The sequence below is a fragment of the Musa acuminata genome, chromosome BXJ1-5 (genome assembly GCF_036884655.1).
Source record: "Musa acuminata AAA Group cultivar baxijiao chromosome BXJ1-5, Cavendish_Baxijiao_AAA, whole genome shotgun sequence".
Classification (NCBI taxonomy): domain Eukaryota; kingdom Viridiplantae; phylum Streptophyta; class Magnoliopsida; order Zingiberales; family Musaceae; genus Musa; species Musa acuminata.
Window position 1 is genome coordinate 24666340 of NC_088331.1, and position 18813 is coordinate 24685152.

Sequence of the window (18813 nt, forward strand, 5' to 3'; positions counted from 1 at the left end):
ATGATGAAGTTAGCCAAACTACAAACAATCAAACTTCGATTAGTTCAAATTCACCAATTTATTGGTAAAGTTAAATTCTATATGAAGATACCAGCTAGCTAAAAACAAAAGCTTACTAATTGCTTTAAAAAAAAACAAAGGGGTAATGTTATATAATTAGAAAACAAGCAGCTTTAATGTGTACTTGATATTTGAGATAAATACACAATACTTTATTTAATAAACTGTAAAGAAAAAAACAAAAACTAAATGCTAACTTATTTGCTCATGTAATGTGAATGAATATATAACTTTACTTGTAGAGCATATAGTTGGATTTTGAACAAAAATATCTGAAATGGCTTTGAGCTTAGACACTTGGATGAACATGGAAACTCAAATTCTATTCTGAAGAATCACACAGCAATGTCATATAACGAGCCATACAAATTATTATAGTCCAGTGTGTCAACAACGTCTGCATTCAGCAATGCAAAATGATCTCCCACCATGAAAGAAAATGAGTAGCCACAAAAATTGGAGTTTGGTCTCGAGGAAGTCTGTCTTACACCCAATCATATGCAAAGCCGTCAATTTAATAATAATAGCCCTTTTAAGATAAACGTATCCGCACAGAGATAAGCATTGCGTCTCAGAACACATTCAACTGAGCAGCAGGAAACACAAAAACATAAAAGACTAGGCACTGCAATCATCCTTCTCGTACTGCAAATAGATAGCAAGACCTGTGTCTTGTAAAAGATACATGAAAAATGCTCATCCTCCGTCACATAGATGTATGCATGAATATGAATTATCTGGTACCAGCGGTAATTTGGGATGGCTACTTCCGTCGTCTCTGAGTCCTCCTTATCTCTGGGAACTGCAGTGGAGCATTAAGAATCATAAACATGGGCGCAGAAGGGGACTCCCGGAAGATTTTACATCCTAATTGTTGATAGTATGGTTTTAGAGTCTGGACAGTCATCTTCAAGTCTCTTGCAATGTCAGATGGGTCTGTTTGGAAGCAATCAGCGAAAAGTGTGAGCACCAGTATGTGCCCAATAAGAAGTTCATTCTTCTCTGTTGATAGCACATTTGATTCACGATCCAAAAACATCCTCAGCAGCTTCTGATATACAATGCGTGGAATCTTGAGGTGATCGGTGGATTTGTCATGAGAAGCGGACTTAAAATGCCGAGAAGGGCGTGATCGTTCCCAAAAATTTTGAAGATGAGAGATGTATGAGAATATGCAAGCCAGTTTCTCTCTCTCTTTCTCATCCTGTAAATGTCAGGAGATGAAACATTAGTTTTTCTAGAAAAATGATTGTTTGTGGTACAATAACAAAATAGGTTGATCGAGAAACACACAGTCACATTTTGTTTAATTGAACTTCCTTCTCTTTATGAAGTGTGTATATTTGGCAGAGTGGTGATGCCACTGATTACAATTACTTGCTTACTTCATACGACCTTTTCCTCCCTAGAAACTTAATAACGTGATGAGGAAAGTTTTAACTGAAGTCTACATTCAATAAGAAACAATACATTTTATTAACAAGCATCAAGAATGCTGAATGACTAGAAAACGCATGTTGCACAGATGCTCTCGACTTCACTAAGAGAAAAATCTGGACACAGCAAGTAATTATAAAGTAGATGCCTTCATGAGTATATGCTCAAGTTCCACACTAGAGGACTTAAATTTATCTTGTAAAAATACCCAAATTTAGGAAATCCTGATTTTCATGGTTCACAGCAAAACAAAAGAAATTATGGAAGTATACACCTCCTTTGATGAGTTTCTAACTCCTTTTAGTAGAATGTACCATCTACTAGAAGCATGGATACATATGTGATGAACATGTAAGGAAGAAAAAGTTTACAGGTATTTCTCATGTGCTGCCTAGCTTATGTTCACAAGGATTTCACCTTATAACCAAAAAAATGCCTCCCTCAACAATAGGGAGCTGTTGGTTAGGTAGACTTCCCTTATCAAAGTGAACAATTGGTAATATTTCTGTATCACACTTATGTAAAATCTTTTGGAAAAAAATTTGCCAGTTTGTATTATGGGTTTGGCATCTCAAACTAAACCGCAAAAAATAAAGTACATCAATTTTTTTTACCTTGATGAACTAGGCTTATTAGAGAAGAACCAAGTAGCCTGTCACATGACTTCATTATACCACTGCTTAACCTTATGCTCCAAGAGTTGTTTAAATTACGGCATGAGAATCAAGTTGGAAAAGTAAAAACATACTTTCAAAAGTTCTGCAACTTCTGTTTCAAATATATTTATGTATTGGCTCATATAGGCCGATGTAATTAGTTAATTATTTTATAAGAATTGTCTATAGGCCTTAAAACAATAAATGGAGTAGCTTAAATGAGATCATATGCAATAATAGAAGGCATAATATAACCAAATAAGACACAAGAAGCTAGCGGAATTCACTCGATCATTGTAAAGGAATAAAGCACACTAAGTTAAATGGCAACAACAAAATACTAAATAAATGATCAAGCATAATGCTCAGTAATAAGGTCAAAGAAACAAGATAATGCACCTGAATCTCCCTTAGTTTGTGCATACGATTAAAAACAAAACTTGGATAACTTTTTGAAGGGATATCTGTTCCAGAGTGTAAATCGTCCAAAATATCCAGGAGGTGACCCCTTTCACCTTTGGGAATAATCTCATCCAAAAGGTATGCTTTCTCTGGTGTATCAGCAGAAGCATCATAAGGTGGAATGTTCCGAGTGGTTGTTTCTAAAGTATCTTCAAGAACCTGACTCTCCCCGTCAGCATTGAGATTAATGTTCTCTAGATGTTCACGAGCTGAAGAATCATTACGTTGCTGGATCAGCGACCTCCATTTGTTATCCTGCATATGGTATGTTGGTTAAAATATAAAACAATGCTTTTGCTACTAGTGAATTCATTCCATGATCAACTAGTAAAGAAATAGCTTTATCATACCTGCACCTCAGATTTTTTAGAAAGTTTATATTACATTCTGCTAAAATGAGAGAACTACACAGCTTTTCTCAAAGGAGATAGATCATAGATAGAGCACCAAAACACACGAGGGCAAGATAAGGTGCTTCTTCAGCACCATGTAGATCAAATGTAGTATATAAGTGAATCATTAAGCCTGGAAGAAAGCTAAAAATGGAATTCTAAAACTTTAGAAATGGACCACAATAAAAAATGAAGAGATCAACAACTAATTATGTCAGGGAGTTCCAAAACTCAAATCAATTAAACGTTGAACAGATGCCATGGAGTTTTCTATAACAAATTATATTAGAAAAGCAAAGTAGATTTCAATTGAGACTCCTTTCTCATTGAAAAAAAAAATGACAAGATAGCTAACATAGTCAAGATGACGTGCCTCCCATCACTTGAAAGATGCTAGACCTGCAACAGCTAACTTCCACTAATACAGCCTGATTCTTTTCCTTCTGACATTGTTAGCTATTTGTTGATCAGAAAGTGCCATGATTGTGCAAAAGACCAGCACAAAGACATATTTGTCTCACATCAAATACTCTACACCAACGATTGTGATTTATATGCGTCATCAGCTAGACTGATATGGACCTGACAGGAAACCGACGAATTGACACATGTCAATAAGTACCACATTACTAGAAGGGGGAGGAAGAGAAAAAGAGAAGGAAAAAAAGAGGAGGAGAAGCTGAAGAACAAGAGGAGTGCGTGACAAAGCAAGAAAAAGGAGGAGAATGGGGGCAAAAGGAGGAGCAAAATGTATTAGAGTATGATAGGAGTACCACTGATGGGTGACAAACAGCATGAGGTATTTTAGGGTTAAAAAAAGAGCTTACCACACTATGAACAATGGTAAGCCCTATCCCATATGGACCACTCAAAATTGGGCAGTTTGCAAGTAGTTCACATTTGCACCAGTAAATACTGGCTGATACATACTGGTCCGAATGAAAATGTATACCTTGCTTTGTACAGACTTAGGAATCTTTGAAATATAATTAAACTCAAGACTCTAGGGACCAAACTTACATACTCCTCTGGACAAAGAGATAGATATCTACTTTTTTAACTTCTCCATGCAGTTAAAGATAAAGCTCAACAGGTCAGAATAAGGAAGAAAAAGAATCAGATCAGGTCAATGACAAGCTGGAACAGCCTAAATCAGCCTTGCACAGCCCATATTCATGGGAACAGCTAATTTCAGCAGGCTAGAATTCACTGGAAGACATAATTCCAGCTGACTATCAGTTTAATTCCAGCCTTTTCTCCGGGCTTTGAAATCACTGGGGTTCTAGGCTTGGAGACAAGTGCTATCTATAGACTCAGATCTGAAGCAATTTTTAGGTCTGTCTTCTCTAAGCTAATATAGAAGGCAATGTTTGACAACAGTATGGTTACTCCTCTATGTCATGGGTGACCCTAATTTGAGTCACAGAAATAGATTGTCTTCTTATGAGAATAAGGCTGCATAATCTGACTTTCTTGAGACCCTCCATTGGCAAGAAACTCGTGTACTGACCATCCTTCTATTTTATAGCCAATACAACTAAAATACATATCAACAGTCTAAAATTTTGCCTGAAAGAAAGAATTATTAGCACTTCAAAGGCTCATGAATCAACAAGATTCCAGCCAAGAGAACTCAAGAACAAAGACGAACATAAAATGTCAAAGCTCCTGTTGCAACCATAATAATATTTTATTTGCCTTCCTTGACATTCAAACCGTAATCAGGGATCCATGTTATCAATGCTATTTTATTTCATTTAGATCATTAACTAGCATGGAGCATGCTATTCCTTGCTACCAAGAACACAGACCTAATTAATGATGTAAAATAAGACAAACAATATTAATAACAGAAGACCCCTAATTAATGTTCAAAAGTGAAGTTTATTATAGATCCACACAAACAAAAAAGTTGTATTTATCCTTCTTATCTAAGTTTTGGTTAGGTACTTTCTTGATTATTGACCCTTGTAAGACAAAGATTCTTGTACCTTTATCATCTTACAAGAACCTCCTATTGCTTCAATGAAGATTGCACTATCATTTTGAAATCAACCAATGACATAAAAAGAATTAAGAATGTTGTCAGTTATTGCAGCATGCAGGTTATTGAGGCATATACAGCAATAGAGGTAAGCAGCTGCATATACAGTTATACCAAGATAACCCAAGAAGATCAAGAAGGAATGTACATAAATAAGTACATTGAGGTTTCAAATCGCTGAAATTGAAATATTAAAGAATCCACAAAACATGAAATGGCATATTAGGTAATAAGTACAAAGGTAAAAGCCATTACCTTGTCCCTATCCTTCTTTGTTCCATAAAGACTAGTAAGATCCACCATTTTTCGTTCTGTTTTGCTTGTAGCAATACTCTCTTCAGCTAAACCGTCTGAAACTTCTGTATCAGCAAAAGGATTCATCTTCAACCGTGGCTCCAATCTTAAGATCTGCATTAATCACTTTAATCAAGATATGGTACTATATAGGTGCAATAACTTCATAAATTGGAGGAACCAAAAGTTGAGGCTTAAACTCATAACCCGAATAATTTCGGCAGTCATGACACAGATGCATGAACAATAAGATGATGATTTTGTGTAATTCGTGAACCTGCCCTTTATTGTGGAGTTCCATGTTAGACATACTCAAACATACAGACAGCAACTATGGATCCTCTGATATTTTTAAGTAATGAGACATCAAGATGTTAAATTTACATAAAGTGTGGTGGGGAAAAAAGTACCAACGAGATGCATCTTTAAATACGTTGAACAAAATACCCACATCATAGTATACAGACCCCGATAAAAAAAGATATTAGGTGCATCACTGAGAAACATAGCAATGAAAGATCCAATCAGTGTGCCATAGGATCCTTCAAGATTACAAGCACAAAATAGAAATCAGATGTACAACAAGCCAGAATCAGCAAATGTATGTTTCAACAACATATAAAGATTCTAATAAAATATAATGATCATTACCACTAATTAATTTAAGGGTCTTAAACAACGCAGATTACTTGTTGCACAAAAAATTCTTTTAAGCTATTCAACTAAAACATGAACAGAAAATCTGATTTCTGAATATGTTTGAAGAAAAACAAGTCATTGGTCTTCTTAAACTCTAGTAATCAAGAAATCTAATACAAAAAGTTAAACGATGTCAGTAATCTACAAAAATCTCCAATTTTAAAGACCCAATAATGCAAAAAGTAGCTAAAACCACATCACGAACAAATTCTGGGAAAAGATTGCTTTTCGAAGCCAAACCCGTAGTTCGAACGTCTACCATTAATCTAGTGGCTAAGATGAATTGCAACAAAAAGAATGATCTTATTCAGATAAGAAACCTTGTTGGAGGCGATGGGCACAATCCTGAGGGTCTGCGACTCCTTGTCGAGGACCCCGAGCGCGTAGCTACAGATCTGTGCTCCCGCGGCCTCGCCGGCGTAGCTCTTGCCAACGAAGTCGACGCCGGTGCCACTGGGACTCACGACGAGCTCGAGGCGGTTGGGCCGCTTCTTGTTCCTGAAGACCTTGATGCTGGGATCGGCGCCCTCCCCCCGGGGATCGTATCCCGAGGGAAAGTAGCCGACGACCGGGGCGACGCGATCGGCGGCCTCAGACAGACCCTCCATCTTCACGCTCACTCGCTTGTTCCGCTTCTTCTTCTTCTTCTTCGTGTCGCTTCGGCCATCGGTGGCTTCCGCCATGGGCGAACGACCAAGGTTTCTTCTGCGCTCCGGGGTAGGATCACTAGGGTTTTGAAAGAAGCGAAGAGCTTTAATTAGGATTTTATAGGAAGGGGCTCCAATGTCAACCCCTAAACTAATAGGGGATTCCTCGTAAATTAATAGGACCGAGTTGGCCCATAATATTTGAGCTCGAATTGGCGCTAATCCTTATAATAAACAGAGGGTTGTTGATCGGCTTGAGTTTGCTTGATCTCAAACAGGTTGGGTGATTAAAACTATACATAATACATATTATTATTATTATTGTTATGATCATAATTATTACTACTACTACTACTATTATTGTTGTTCTTTGTTAGCAAGTCATTGTTGTTTTCGTCGTCGTCATTGTTGTCATCATTAAATTAAATGTTGTCTATGGAACTGATATCTTATCACAGTCAAATTTAAATTAATCAGGTTATTTTTTGAGCTGGTTCATTATAGAAACTAACAACAAATTGTTGCTTGGGCTCGGGCTGAGGGAAATAAAAGGTCAGAGTTTTAGCTATTTTTAGGATATAAAGATATTTCAAGAACCCTAGTAAGAATACTTTGAATTATGGGAGGTTGTGAGCTTCTTCTTCTACGCAACAAAAAAAAAAAAATCATATTAATTGACCATTAAGATGATTGTGTAATTAATAAAGAAAACAATGAGAAACAAGTTATTAAAATCTTGAATGGGTTTTTATTAATATGAGCAAATCCTCAGTGATTTCTTTTGTCAGCTTTTAGTTCAATGAGAAACAAAAAGGAGATTGCTTCTTCCACATATTAGTGGAACTTGAAGCTCATCCACCTTTTTCTCTGTCATTTATTTGATTACTCTGGATCAGTATGATTAGTTTCATTATTGGCTAAAAGTTACAAACAAATCATATAAAAGAGGAGTAAAATTTAATTTCTGAACAAGGATTGATCCAATCTTGCTTGACAGAGGAACATTCAGAATTATGTTCTCTTTCAACGTGATTTTTATCAGCAAATGCTCACATGAAAATAGAGACTGCAATATCTACTTAAACAAACTAGTCAGCAGCTAATTTTATAGAACAGAAAGGACAATTTCATCAGCCAGTCTATATATATATATATATATATATATATATATATATATATGTATGTATGTATATATGTATATATATGTATGTATGTATAGTAAACAGAATAAGAGACTTTTGTTTACTCTTCTCAATGTTATTGAAGTTTGAATCAGAGTGTGCATTATTTGGCTGACAACTCAATTACATCTGACCATGACTTGGTCTGACGCGAAAAAAACTGGCACTTCCATTGCATGAAGGAACATTGTCCGAATCCATCATTTTAATGACTATCATAAACTTAAATCACCTATCTTGTTCATATTATGGGCTTATCAGAATGTGGTGAAAAGTAAAAGAGCAAAAGTTCTTTAACCGGAGTCTCATGTATCTATTCCGCAGTTGTAGTGAAAAGGTTATCGCTGGTAGGTATCATACTGTGTGAGCAGTTTGAATAACATTGATGTCTAACTTCTTCAGTCTCACTACAGATTCTACGTGTCCTCTTAGCGTGTGTATTTCTCCCAATCTGCAAAACAGAACATCTCTTTGTTAGAATGAAACCATGAAAAGAATAGAACTCGAAACAAGATGTTCAAGAAACAAAACTGTTGAGGCAAGGATCATCGAGTAAAGAACGAACCCATCACATGCTGCCAAACTTTTTGTTGCCAATGCAAAGTATCACAAAAGTCGATCTGATAATTAGTACAATACGGAAAGGAGTCTCAATTTTGCCTATAGCCATTCAGGTCAGCTTTGATCGATGGCCAGGGTCTCTTGCATATTGAATGAGGAGAAATAAATAATAACTACTGACATAAACTATGTTCTCAAGTTAGAGAACTTTCTTCAAGTACATTCCGAGTGAAGGATCGTGTCGGATAGGAGTGAATTTTAGGAATGGTAAAGACCTAGAATTTTACGATGACTTGGAACTGAGTGAATATTTAATTTATTTCAAATGAAGACGATCGTAAAGGAAGAGAAAGAGACTAATCACAATCCGCATAAAGATCTCAAGAATTACTTAAACTTCCAAATGGCCACCATTTATTAAGACAGAAACTGTTAGTTTATTGATCGATCGATTATCTGAATCATATCATGTTTAATAGTATGATTTTGCCTATTCATAAGTATTTTGTTGTTAATTCAATTACCTGGCTATCTCAGCACGTCTCTTTGCCTGTTCAGCAATCAAAGAAGACCGTCTTCCATTGGCAATGATATCAGAAGGTATAAGCCCCTGCAAGGACTGCTGGGAGATTACCCATTGAGCTTTTCTATCTTCCTTTCCGTAGTCTTTTTTGGAAGTAAAAGCAGTCTGCGATAGAGTGAGAACGCTGATTAGCTCGTGATGGCAATTTCTAACTTGATTGCTCTGAGCAACGTAAAGAAAATTCAAGAAAATAAAGAAGCAGCATAAGAGTGTCTAGCTACATTTTTAACTGGAGTAATTAATGATGAAACTCTGACATCTGAGCTTCTCTAGCTAACACAAGGAATAAGAATTTCGAAAGCAGGGAGAGAAGAGTAACAAAGTTGCCGTGTACTGACCTTTCTGTCAAACAGCAGATTCCATGCCTCTCCACTGAGAGCATATCTAACGGTGAACTTGATTATGTCAAGAGGAATGTAGAAAATTAAACTGTAAATCCAAATCACACCAGCCCAGCCCCAGCCTATACCACGAATCGATGCAAAGTTGATATGTGCGTAAACTGCAATCAGGGTGGCAACCTGCACCAATTTGGAAAGCTTATTGTTCGATGCATGACTTAACCATAAGAGCCAGCCATATCATTCGGTTCATCAAGTTGAGCAGTGAAAGTATCCTAGAGGTGCATTTTAATACATGATAGATTGAGAAGGAAGGGCTTGGAAAATTTAGACACCAAAGAACAACAGAACAATTCATAAAAAAATTAAAGTTTGCGTGCATTTCATCTGACCCTAAGCTGCTTTATGTATGCTTGATGTGAGAACCAAGTTTATGGTCTTCTTTTGGCAAAGAACATGGACAACTTAAAAACAATTTTTCAAAAGTACTTACCAGCGGAGCTATAACAAATGCACACATTCATAGATATCATTGAACAAATCAAAGTTTGCATGCATTTCATCTGACCCTAAGCTGCTTTATGTATTCTAGATGTGAGAACCAAGTTTACGGTCTTCTTTTGGAAATGAACATGGACAACTTAATAACAAATTTTTAGAGCACTTACCAGCTGAGCTATAACAAATGCACACATTAGGAGAGTACCCGGTCTCTCTAAAAATGACCAACTCTGACTACGTGTGACGAATATAAGAGCTTGGCTGATGATGCTAACTTGCAGATATACAGCAGACGAGACCTCTTCAATGCTGCTGCTGAGAGTTCTAACTTTGAAATGAGTCTGCAATTAAACAAAACAAAGACAAAGAGTTCATGTTAAAATGAACCATCAGAACATGAATAAAAGGTAAATAAATAACAACAACATAAACTGCAGTACCTCAAAGAAGCTAGTCTTGACGATAGCCCAGTAAAAGAGAACTGTAACTAATGCAAGGTAAGCCCCTATGACAACACCTGTAGCGAAAATCTCATTGAGTTTCCAACTATCAGGGTGTGGTGATGGCTTCACACGATCCTTGGATATTGTCATGATGGTCCCTTGAAAGAAAAACGTATCATGATGCTAATCACTCAAATATTTTCATAAAATATTATGTAGAAATAAAACAACATAAGCAGCGATCGTACTATATGTCTACAATTTTTTATAATCACTGATTGTATCTCGGATATTGTTGTTGCTTTCAGCATGATATATATATTTTGGATATTGAAACTGTTTGTATGTGCTTCCTGAATATTGTCTGTCTGTATTGGTATGGTTTCAATGATCAGGAAATAGGTTTTGCACTAAATAAAAATAGAAAAATATCCTTAGCAAGAGACTACCATAAAAAATATTTCGGATAAGGTTTCTTCAAAGTGAGATGCCATTCCAGAACTAGAAAGTACCATAGCACAGAGGTTGTGCCCATGAGCACAAACTTGGCACTGCTATATTCATGCAGAACATAGATTGTGTTGGGAGTATGTGTATCATATGGACAGGTTGGCATGGTTAACATTGCAATCTATCATTTGAATTTGAAGAAAAATACTGATTCACATGACGGGTTATGAAGCTTCCACAAAATGAACACTTCCATTTAAGATGGTTTCCTAGTAGAGAAGAGTTTCATGAATTAGTGCGCTCCAAATCCTGCAAATAACTCTTACCATCATTCAGAATGGCTATTATCAAAACCATAAAAGGAGGGAAATCATATTCCCAAATCAAAGCGAGAAGCATGAACCCAAGCTGCAGAAGAACCAAACATAGAGGATTAGGATGATCTGTACATCAATATTGATGTGAGAGAAAAACCTAGATTATTCAGGTTGACTTACCACTATTCGTATAGTAATGGACACAGCATAAATCTGCATCAATTTTAGATAATGACTACCAATAAATTAACCTATAAGAAAAAGAAGGAAAAAAAAATAATATTTTCCTTTTAATACTCAACTGTGTAGTTCTTCATTCTCTGAAATATGGCCCGGCTGGTCAAGACTGCACTGACAATGACACTCAAGCCGGGTTCCGTAAGAACAATATCAGCAGCACTCCTAGCAGCATCAGTGGCATCTGATACTGCTATTCCAATGTCTGCTTTCTTGAGTGCAGGAGCATCATTGACACCATCTCCTGTCATCCCACACACGTGCTTCTTTTCTTGGAGAATTTTCACAATCTCATACTTATGCTCTGAAAGTTGACAAAAAGGAACATGTTCACTCCATTCTGAAAGTTCATATTAGAAGTGCCAAACATACTCCCGTAACGCATGGTTAATGCCAGGAAACATTTATGCCAAAACTTGCAGCTATGACAGAATGTTCAGAAGATGCATTAAGCAATTCAAACTACCAGGAAAGACACCAGCAAATCCGTCCGCTTTTTCAATAAGTTCATCAACTGGAAGAGCTTCATTTTCATCTTTATCATGACCGAACAATGATGAGGAAGGGTACATGTTCGTTCCCATTCCAAGGCGTCTTCCAGTTTCTTTAGCAATGGATAGCTGGTCACCTACAGGAGTAAAAATTGTTGTTAAGCAATAAGTAAAAGAAATTGAAGGTTTCAGGAATGCCAATGTCAAGATTCAGTAGGCTTGATAATCATCAGATCAATCACCATATAAATAAGAGTAAGTTTTCTTCAACTGCTATCAGCCATATTTATGATTCTTAATTTGCTGATAATTAAAATTAAGGGCAGCCTTTGTTGGGTGGTCACCTTGCCGGCTGCTGAAGATCCTTTCACATAATTCCACCTTATGTGGACAAGGATTCTGGTGTTTTCTTTTTTACCAGATATTTCTAAGACTCATATATGACCCTACCATGGTCCCTGACACCAATTCTCTACCTTTATGTACAAGGATGCATAGTTATGAGGAAAAAGAACACATCAATATCTTAAGTCATATCGCCCATGATCAGATAGATAAGAGTTATAAGGTCTTGGGAAATAAATTGATCTCCATCCTTTTAATAGAAAATTGTTATTTTTCATTTCAGATTGATACTCAAAGTTGTTGATGTTCTGTAAAACGTGAACATCTACTTAATTACATGACTGAAGCTCTAATCCAGAGGAAGCCTTTGGATCATAGAGGGATTGTTTCTGCTAGCAAATGAAAGAAACAACAAAGTGAGGAGAACTAAATTCATAAAATTTAGTTCAAATAAAAAGGTATTTATCCTCCTTTAATTGTTATTACTAAAGGCAACTGTTCCGTGTTGTCATATGAGTAATGGTTACAGTAATATGAGCTTTTAGTTTATATTTCAATGGTGACAGTTATACATATGTCTACTTTCTGGTTCCTACTATCATCTTTTTAAAACTTTGACAACTCCTTGAACCTGCACTTGCTTTGAACTACTTAGATCTATCTGCATGTCCAGTTTCCTTAATTGGCAGATTGGCATGTTAAACAGCATGCCTATTTAACATGCCAGGACTGCATTGTATCAGCAATAAAACATGGGACAATCTATGTTTGACTTGAATTATAAGATTGAGAAAGATAATTATTTAACAAAAAAGAACAATTTAAATGAGGCAACCATAACAATTTCTTGAAGTCCTACACGTACCAGTAATCATCTTCACGCAGACACCCAGGTTCAGTGCCCTCCGAATGGTCTCAGCACTGTCATGTCTAGGTGGATCAAACAATGGCAATAAGCCACAAAAAACCCATGGACCACCTGAACTCTCTTTTGTTTTCTCAGGAATGGCCTGAAAATGTTTTTAACACGCATCAAGTTGACTACAAGCAGGCTTAATTTGCAAACTGCAACTGCCACATGGAGCAGCTTGAAACAGACAGAAATATTGAATCTGTAATTGACAGCCACCTTGTACAATCTAATTTGTAAAAAATTGAAATATATTCAACTTAATGCAAATTTCAATTTCGTTATGACTAGTGTGTATAACTTAATTATTTTATCAAGTCTCCAGGCCTTACCTGATAAGCAACTCCAAGAGAGCGTAGTCCCCTTTCAGCAAATTTGTCAATGATTGCATGAACTTTTCCAGAAATTTTGTCTTTATTATAGCATAGATCTAGAATCTGAAGTAATGACCAAAAAAATCTCAGATTTTTAAGCAGAGATAGATATAAAACATGTTTTGAATGACACTAGAACCGTATCTTCATAGCCAATTGGATATTCATTTACAACCCTGTCAGATCCAAAGATTTTGCTTCAACATGAAACTGGTCTTAATGAATTAATGGATTATGTTCGTTCTTTATAATCGTAATGCCAGCACCTGCTCTGGAGCACCTTTGCTAGCTCGATACCAGTTTCCTTCTGAATCGATGTATGTAATTGCTGTCCGTTTGTCCACTGGGTTGAAGGGGAAAAAATGTACTTCAGTGATGTTTGCACGTGCCTGTAGTAAAAATCATTTATAACTTTTGACTTCATAGACAAAAAACAAGGCAAAATTTTATATGAAGAACTACGAAACTCATATCAAAATTTCTGTTTTACCTCTTTAGGATCAGCAAGCATACTAATGATAGCAGTATCAATGGCATCCTGGTTTTCAAGCCTTGAGGCTCTTGCTGCAAGCAAAACAATTATGTCTTTGTCCATGCCCTCACTGAAAACCTACAGGATGATACTTTGGCATTCTGATACATGGCAAAGATATAAAAAACAAGCCCTTAATAAACCTACATTTCTTCATGCTATGTCATATATTCAATTGATACCTGATAGTTGAGGCAGAAATGTGTGATCATTAATAATCAAATCTTTTTTGAAACATCATGTATAACTTGTGAGCAAACAAAAAAGCCTTTTGATACCTCAATAAGATTCCGGTCAACAGTGAGTCGATTCAAGGTGAGTGTGCCAGTTTTATCGCTGCAAAGAACATCCATTCCAGCCAATTCTTCGATGGCTGTCATCCTTTTAGTAATTGCACCCTGTACATAGATGTAAGATAACGTCCGGATATTACAGTTAAATTCCAAGGATATACCTGTTGAGAGAGGCGATGAGAACCAATTGCAAGGGTTACAGATAACACTGTCGGCATAGCTATGGGTATGCCTCCTATTAAAAGAACGAGAAGGTTGTTGATTCCATCTCTGTATGAACGATGTTGGATTGGAAACATGACTATGATCTCAAGAATCATTCCAACGGCTATCGAGCATATACAGAAATTCCCAATTGAAGTAAGAACCTGAATAAGTCAACTGGTCAGCTATATAGTCATAAGAAAAAAAAAGTTCACTAGTGAATATGCCAATTGCATGCATTGCTAGGGTTAAGGTATTGAATTTTACATAATATCAAGGTTTGAAATTATGGTTAGTCATCTCTAGGTATTTTCGTTCCATAACTTACACATTCCAGTTTATTTTGTGCCACAAGGGAACATAAGCTAATAGTCTGATTAAGAAAGTTGCAATTATCATATTTAACAAGTAGGTATATTGGACTACATGATGATTTGCAAATACTGCATTTCACATATCCTCCTCAATGTCATCTATTATGACATATCAGTGAACTGACAGATTCTGAAGAATAACAATATATTATTTCCATGGTTTTGGTGGTGCTTACCTTCTGAAAATGCCCAACTACTTCTGTAGAGTCTACCAAAAGAGCAGCTTTCCCAAAGAAAGAGTGAATTCCAGTTGCAATTACTACAGCCTGAATCTCTCCTTGTTTACAAATTGAACCAGAGAATACTACGTCACCTGTCATCTTTGTGACAGGTAGAGATTCACCAGTCAGAGCTGACTGCATCATCATAATAAAGTCTCAGAAAAATAACTTGTAAAGTTTGTGAATGATATAATACTAGTTTAGCATATGATATCATGGGCTATCGCAGCATGGAAGAACTAAAATCAAGATACACAATGGGTGTCTTATTCACCATTCTCATATTTCTCACTATGCAATTTGCTACACAATTCCATCAGATAACAATATAATCATCAGTTCTTCAGAAATGTAAAGCTGTTATGGAAGGAAAAAGATAAACGATTTGCCTGGTCAACTTTCAGAGGGTCACCCTCAAGCAAACGAGCATCTGCTGGGATAATGTCACCAAGCTTAATGCTGATGATATCCCCTGGTACTAGAATAGCTGCATCCTTCTCTTGCCATTGATCATCTCGGAGTACCTAGGGACATGCATGCTCAGTCAACAATGTAACTTACAGAAGTAACAAATACATTACCATGATCAAGGGATTTATTATTCCTAATACAGAAGGAAAAGAACTAAAAGCATGAAAAAACAATTGTAGAGACACTCATCCTCCATGAAATGACAAGATCAACAAAAAAAATGCAACCAATAGCTGCAATACTAAATACACTAATGAGAGAAAAACAGATCAATTTAGGGCATTCAATCAGCAAAATTAAGAAACTTTCGCTAAAAGGCCAGCCAGAATAAATACTATTGTATTATTGAGTTCTCAGTGTCATAATAGTTGTGGGCCTTATTCTATGGACATAAAATTTGCTTACCTTGTTTTCTGATGTTTCTAACCTACATAATTTGTTTATCTCCATGATTTTATTGACATAATATAAGCTTTATCTTATTTTCTTATGTTCCTAAGCTACTGAATCTGTTTACCCTCCGTCAATTACTGGACATCATTTATGAGTTTATATGACTGCCTCTGGTAGTATATGTGCAAAAACTAGTTTAGTAAAACAGCCAGGAGATACCTTGCACTTAGGAGCAAGACGAGCCATAAGTGCTGCTGCTGCATTTCCAGCATTGTTTTCCTCAATAAAACTAATTGTTGAATTGAGAATCAGTAGGCAGATAATTCCAACAAAGTCTTGCCAATCAGGACCCTCGCTCTAATAACCAGATAAAAAACATGGAAATTGAGTCAAGGAGCAGCATTGAGAAATACGATATACACATATACACATGAGAATAAACACAGTTAGAAATTTAAACTTATCCACAACCAAGTTCTAGAAAAAGAACAAAATAATCTGAGACAACTCACTCCACCATTAGCAAGTGCGATTGCCATCACTGCTGCAGCTTCCATAACCCATGACAAGGGGTTCCACATGAAACTAAGGAACTTCAAAAACTTATTTTCCTAAATTTAAACCAACATAGAATATCAGCAATAGTTTGGATTATCATGCCCCTAATTTCAAATGCATAACATTGTTATCAATGTAGGCCAAGATTCTAAAGGAAGATATCAGGTTACAGTTCACCTTTATTCACTTGGAAGAATGCAGAATTGTTAAAAAATGACAACATAGAACTCACAGGCTTCTCCTCTAGCTTATTTAGGCCAAAAAGCTGTAAGCGTGACTCAGCATCTGCTGACGAAAGTCCATCTCGAGAAGTTCTTAGCTGTTCAAAAACTTCCTCCAAGGGCATGCGTTCCTGTATTATCTTCGGTTAATCTAACAGAGTAACATTTTTTAAATGATTCCTCAAAAAGGACTTTCTACATCCTTACCAAATCCATTGAATCTTGAGTAAAGTTTTCTGGATCAAGCAATGGCTTATTCAGATCTTCCATGTTTGAAATGTTAAGGACCCCAGCTAGATATCTTTGGTTGGTACCAATTCAATACACAAATTTGTATCAGACAATTTCTGCAGAATTATGGACTTAACAAGATAATCAGAAGTAATAAAGGGCAACTAAAACAAATTAATTCTTCTTGATTATAAACAATTTTATAATCCAATCCTTTAAAGCATAAGAATGTCAGTCATTAACAGATGAACATAGGACCATCTGAAAGTTTTTTAGACTTCTATGTCAGACAAAAAAGAGGAGGGTTGATGATCAAGCATGGAATAAATTATTGTATGAACGACAATGGCATATTAAAAAATAATGAGCAATGTGTTTCCTTAGTGGCCTTAAAAAAGATATATTGTATGAGAGTAATGCAAAAATTCGCATGAGAAGACCTTAGAGAAATCAGGAACTTGGACTCAAGTTCTTAACAAGAAGTCTTCAGATGGGTAGGTCATAAGAGCTAGGTCAACTATTTTAAACTTCTAATTTGGGAATGATGAAAAACAGATGGCTCTTGCTTTCTTTGTAGAGAGCAACCTGAAAGTATAAATCACATTGTGGTCTCCTATCCAATTGTATCAAGAGTCCATAAACCGATGAAGACTGAGGATTAATTAGACTTCAACCTTCTTACCTAATTGAGACCTTTGCACTAATCAGAATTTATTCTGCCTTCCTGGAAAACAGCCAAAGAAGACTCTTGAATTCACCCATGTCAGATGATCTTCAAGACCAGTATTGCAAGGAATACTGTGGCCTTTGCGGATGAGCTTTTCAAGAAAGCTACATGGGTGGTTTCTCTATTTCATGCCATGAAAGTGACTACTCAAGTTCATGTCAATCCGATCCTGCTCTCCATGTGGTTTCTCGCAACTATTGATCTGTTGTTTTCGTGTTTTACTTTGTCCTCCACTCTTTCATTTACTTATGGAATATGTTTGGATAATTGTTACCTATCAGTTGCCAATTGAGGAAAAAAAAGAGGAAAAGATTTGATCTTTTCTAGAAACAGATTTGTCCCAACCCTCTATAATCATACATGACAATCTCTCTCAGATGTACCCCTTAAACAGCATGTCCCGATTGCTTATAACACAAAGAAAAACTTCGACTCCATACACTAATCTATCATTGAGACAAATTTGTCCGGAACCCCATTCCGGATTATCTAATTCCAAAAGTATCTGATATCGAATTCAGATGCAGGTTTCTCTTATCAGATTTGAAATCGAACACAACATGAAGGGGAATTCCTTCGAGTAATCACACCAAGATGACAAAGAGCAGCCGGATTGGACAACACTTACCGACCCAAGGAGAGGAGAGGAGAGGAGAAGCTGGAGCTCTGGACGCAGTGTCGCCGGAGGAGGGAAGGGTGGAGAGGAGGCAGCAGAGGAGGGAGCGGCTTTATGCCGGTCGAGCGGTTGACCGTTGGGTGCCGCGGTGGCGTCGCTTCGCGCCATACCTTCGCTCGCTCGCTCGCGTTCTCCCCAACGGCTGTTCAAATTCCACTCGACCGTCAAACCTACCCTTCCCCACCGTCACCAAAAACTGGAGCCTGGGGCTCTGAGCCCAATTCGACCGTCCATTCCTCTCATCTTCCCGTCTCATCCGTCCATCGTCGTCAGGTGCGGCAACGCGAGGTGGAGTCCACACTGATGCGTCATATCAACAGATTGAACGGCTCAGATGTGTGCATGGGCAGATGGACGAGGATCGGGACCGTCCAATTATTCTGTACTTTGTTTCTTAGGCCGAGCACATGCAATTGAAATCAACAATAAGACATGAGAGATGTTCTCTTTTACGTGTGTTTAAGAATTGATGACTTACGTACACAAG

General features: G+C 36.8%; 2 protein-coding genes across 4 annotated transcripts; both read right to left on the reverse strand.

The window, feature by feature from the left end:
* Positions 1-557: 557 nt before the first annotated feature.
* LOC135674083 (uncharacterized) lies at positions 558-6865 on the reverse strand. Its single transcript, XM_065183534.1, has 4 exons — positions 6365-6865; positions 5307-5459; positions 2553-2870; positions 558-1264 (listed from the first exon to the last, which is right to left on the reverse strand). The coding sequence occupies exons 1-4, from the start codon at positions 6725-6727 to the stop codon at positions 824-826; spliced, it is 1275 nt and encodes a 424-aa protein (XP_065039606.1). The 5' UTR covers positions 6728-6865; the 3' UTR covers positions 558-823.
* A 1040-nt stretch (positions 6866-7905) lies between these two features.
* LOC135674082 (ATPase 10, plasma membrane-type-like) lies at positions 7906-18411 on the reverse strand. Of its 3 annotated transcripts, none has more exons than XM_065183530.1 (22): positions 18279-18411; positions 16900-17039; positions 16704-16823; positions 16426-16524; positions 16133-16270; positions 15439-15573; positions 15005-15184; positions 14412-14618; positions 14236-14355; positions 13916-14035; positions 13692-13814; positions 13384-13488; positions 13007-13151; positions 11772-11933; positions 11371-11609; positions 11249-11281; positions 11078-11159; positions 10299-10459; positions 10026-10199; positions 9355-9537; positions 8958-9121; positions 7906-8323 (listed from the first exon to the last, which is right to left on the reverse strand). In XM_065183530.1, the coding sequence occupies exons 2-22, from the start codon at positions 16960-16962 to the stop codon at positions 8227-8229; spliced, it is 2850 nt and encodes a 949-aa protein (XP_065039602.1). In that variant the 5' UTR covers positions 16963-17039; positions 18279-18411; the 3' UTR covers positions 7906-8226. The 3 variants fall into 3 exon arrangements, with proteins under 3 accessions (XP_065039602.1, XP_065039603.1, XP_065039604.1); XM_065183531.1 differs by having other exon boundaries at positions 8019-8323; positions 16900-16993; positions 18279-18398; XM_065183532.1 differs by lacking the exon at positions 11249-11281 and having other exon boundaries at positions 8019-8323.
* Between the last annotated feature and the right edge of the window lie 402 nt (positions 18412-18813).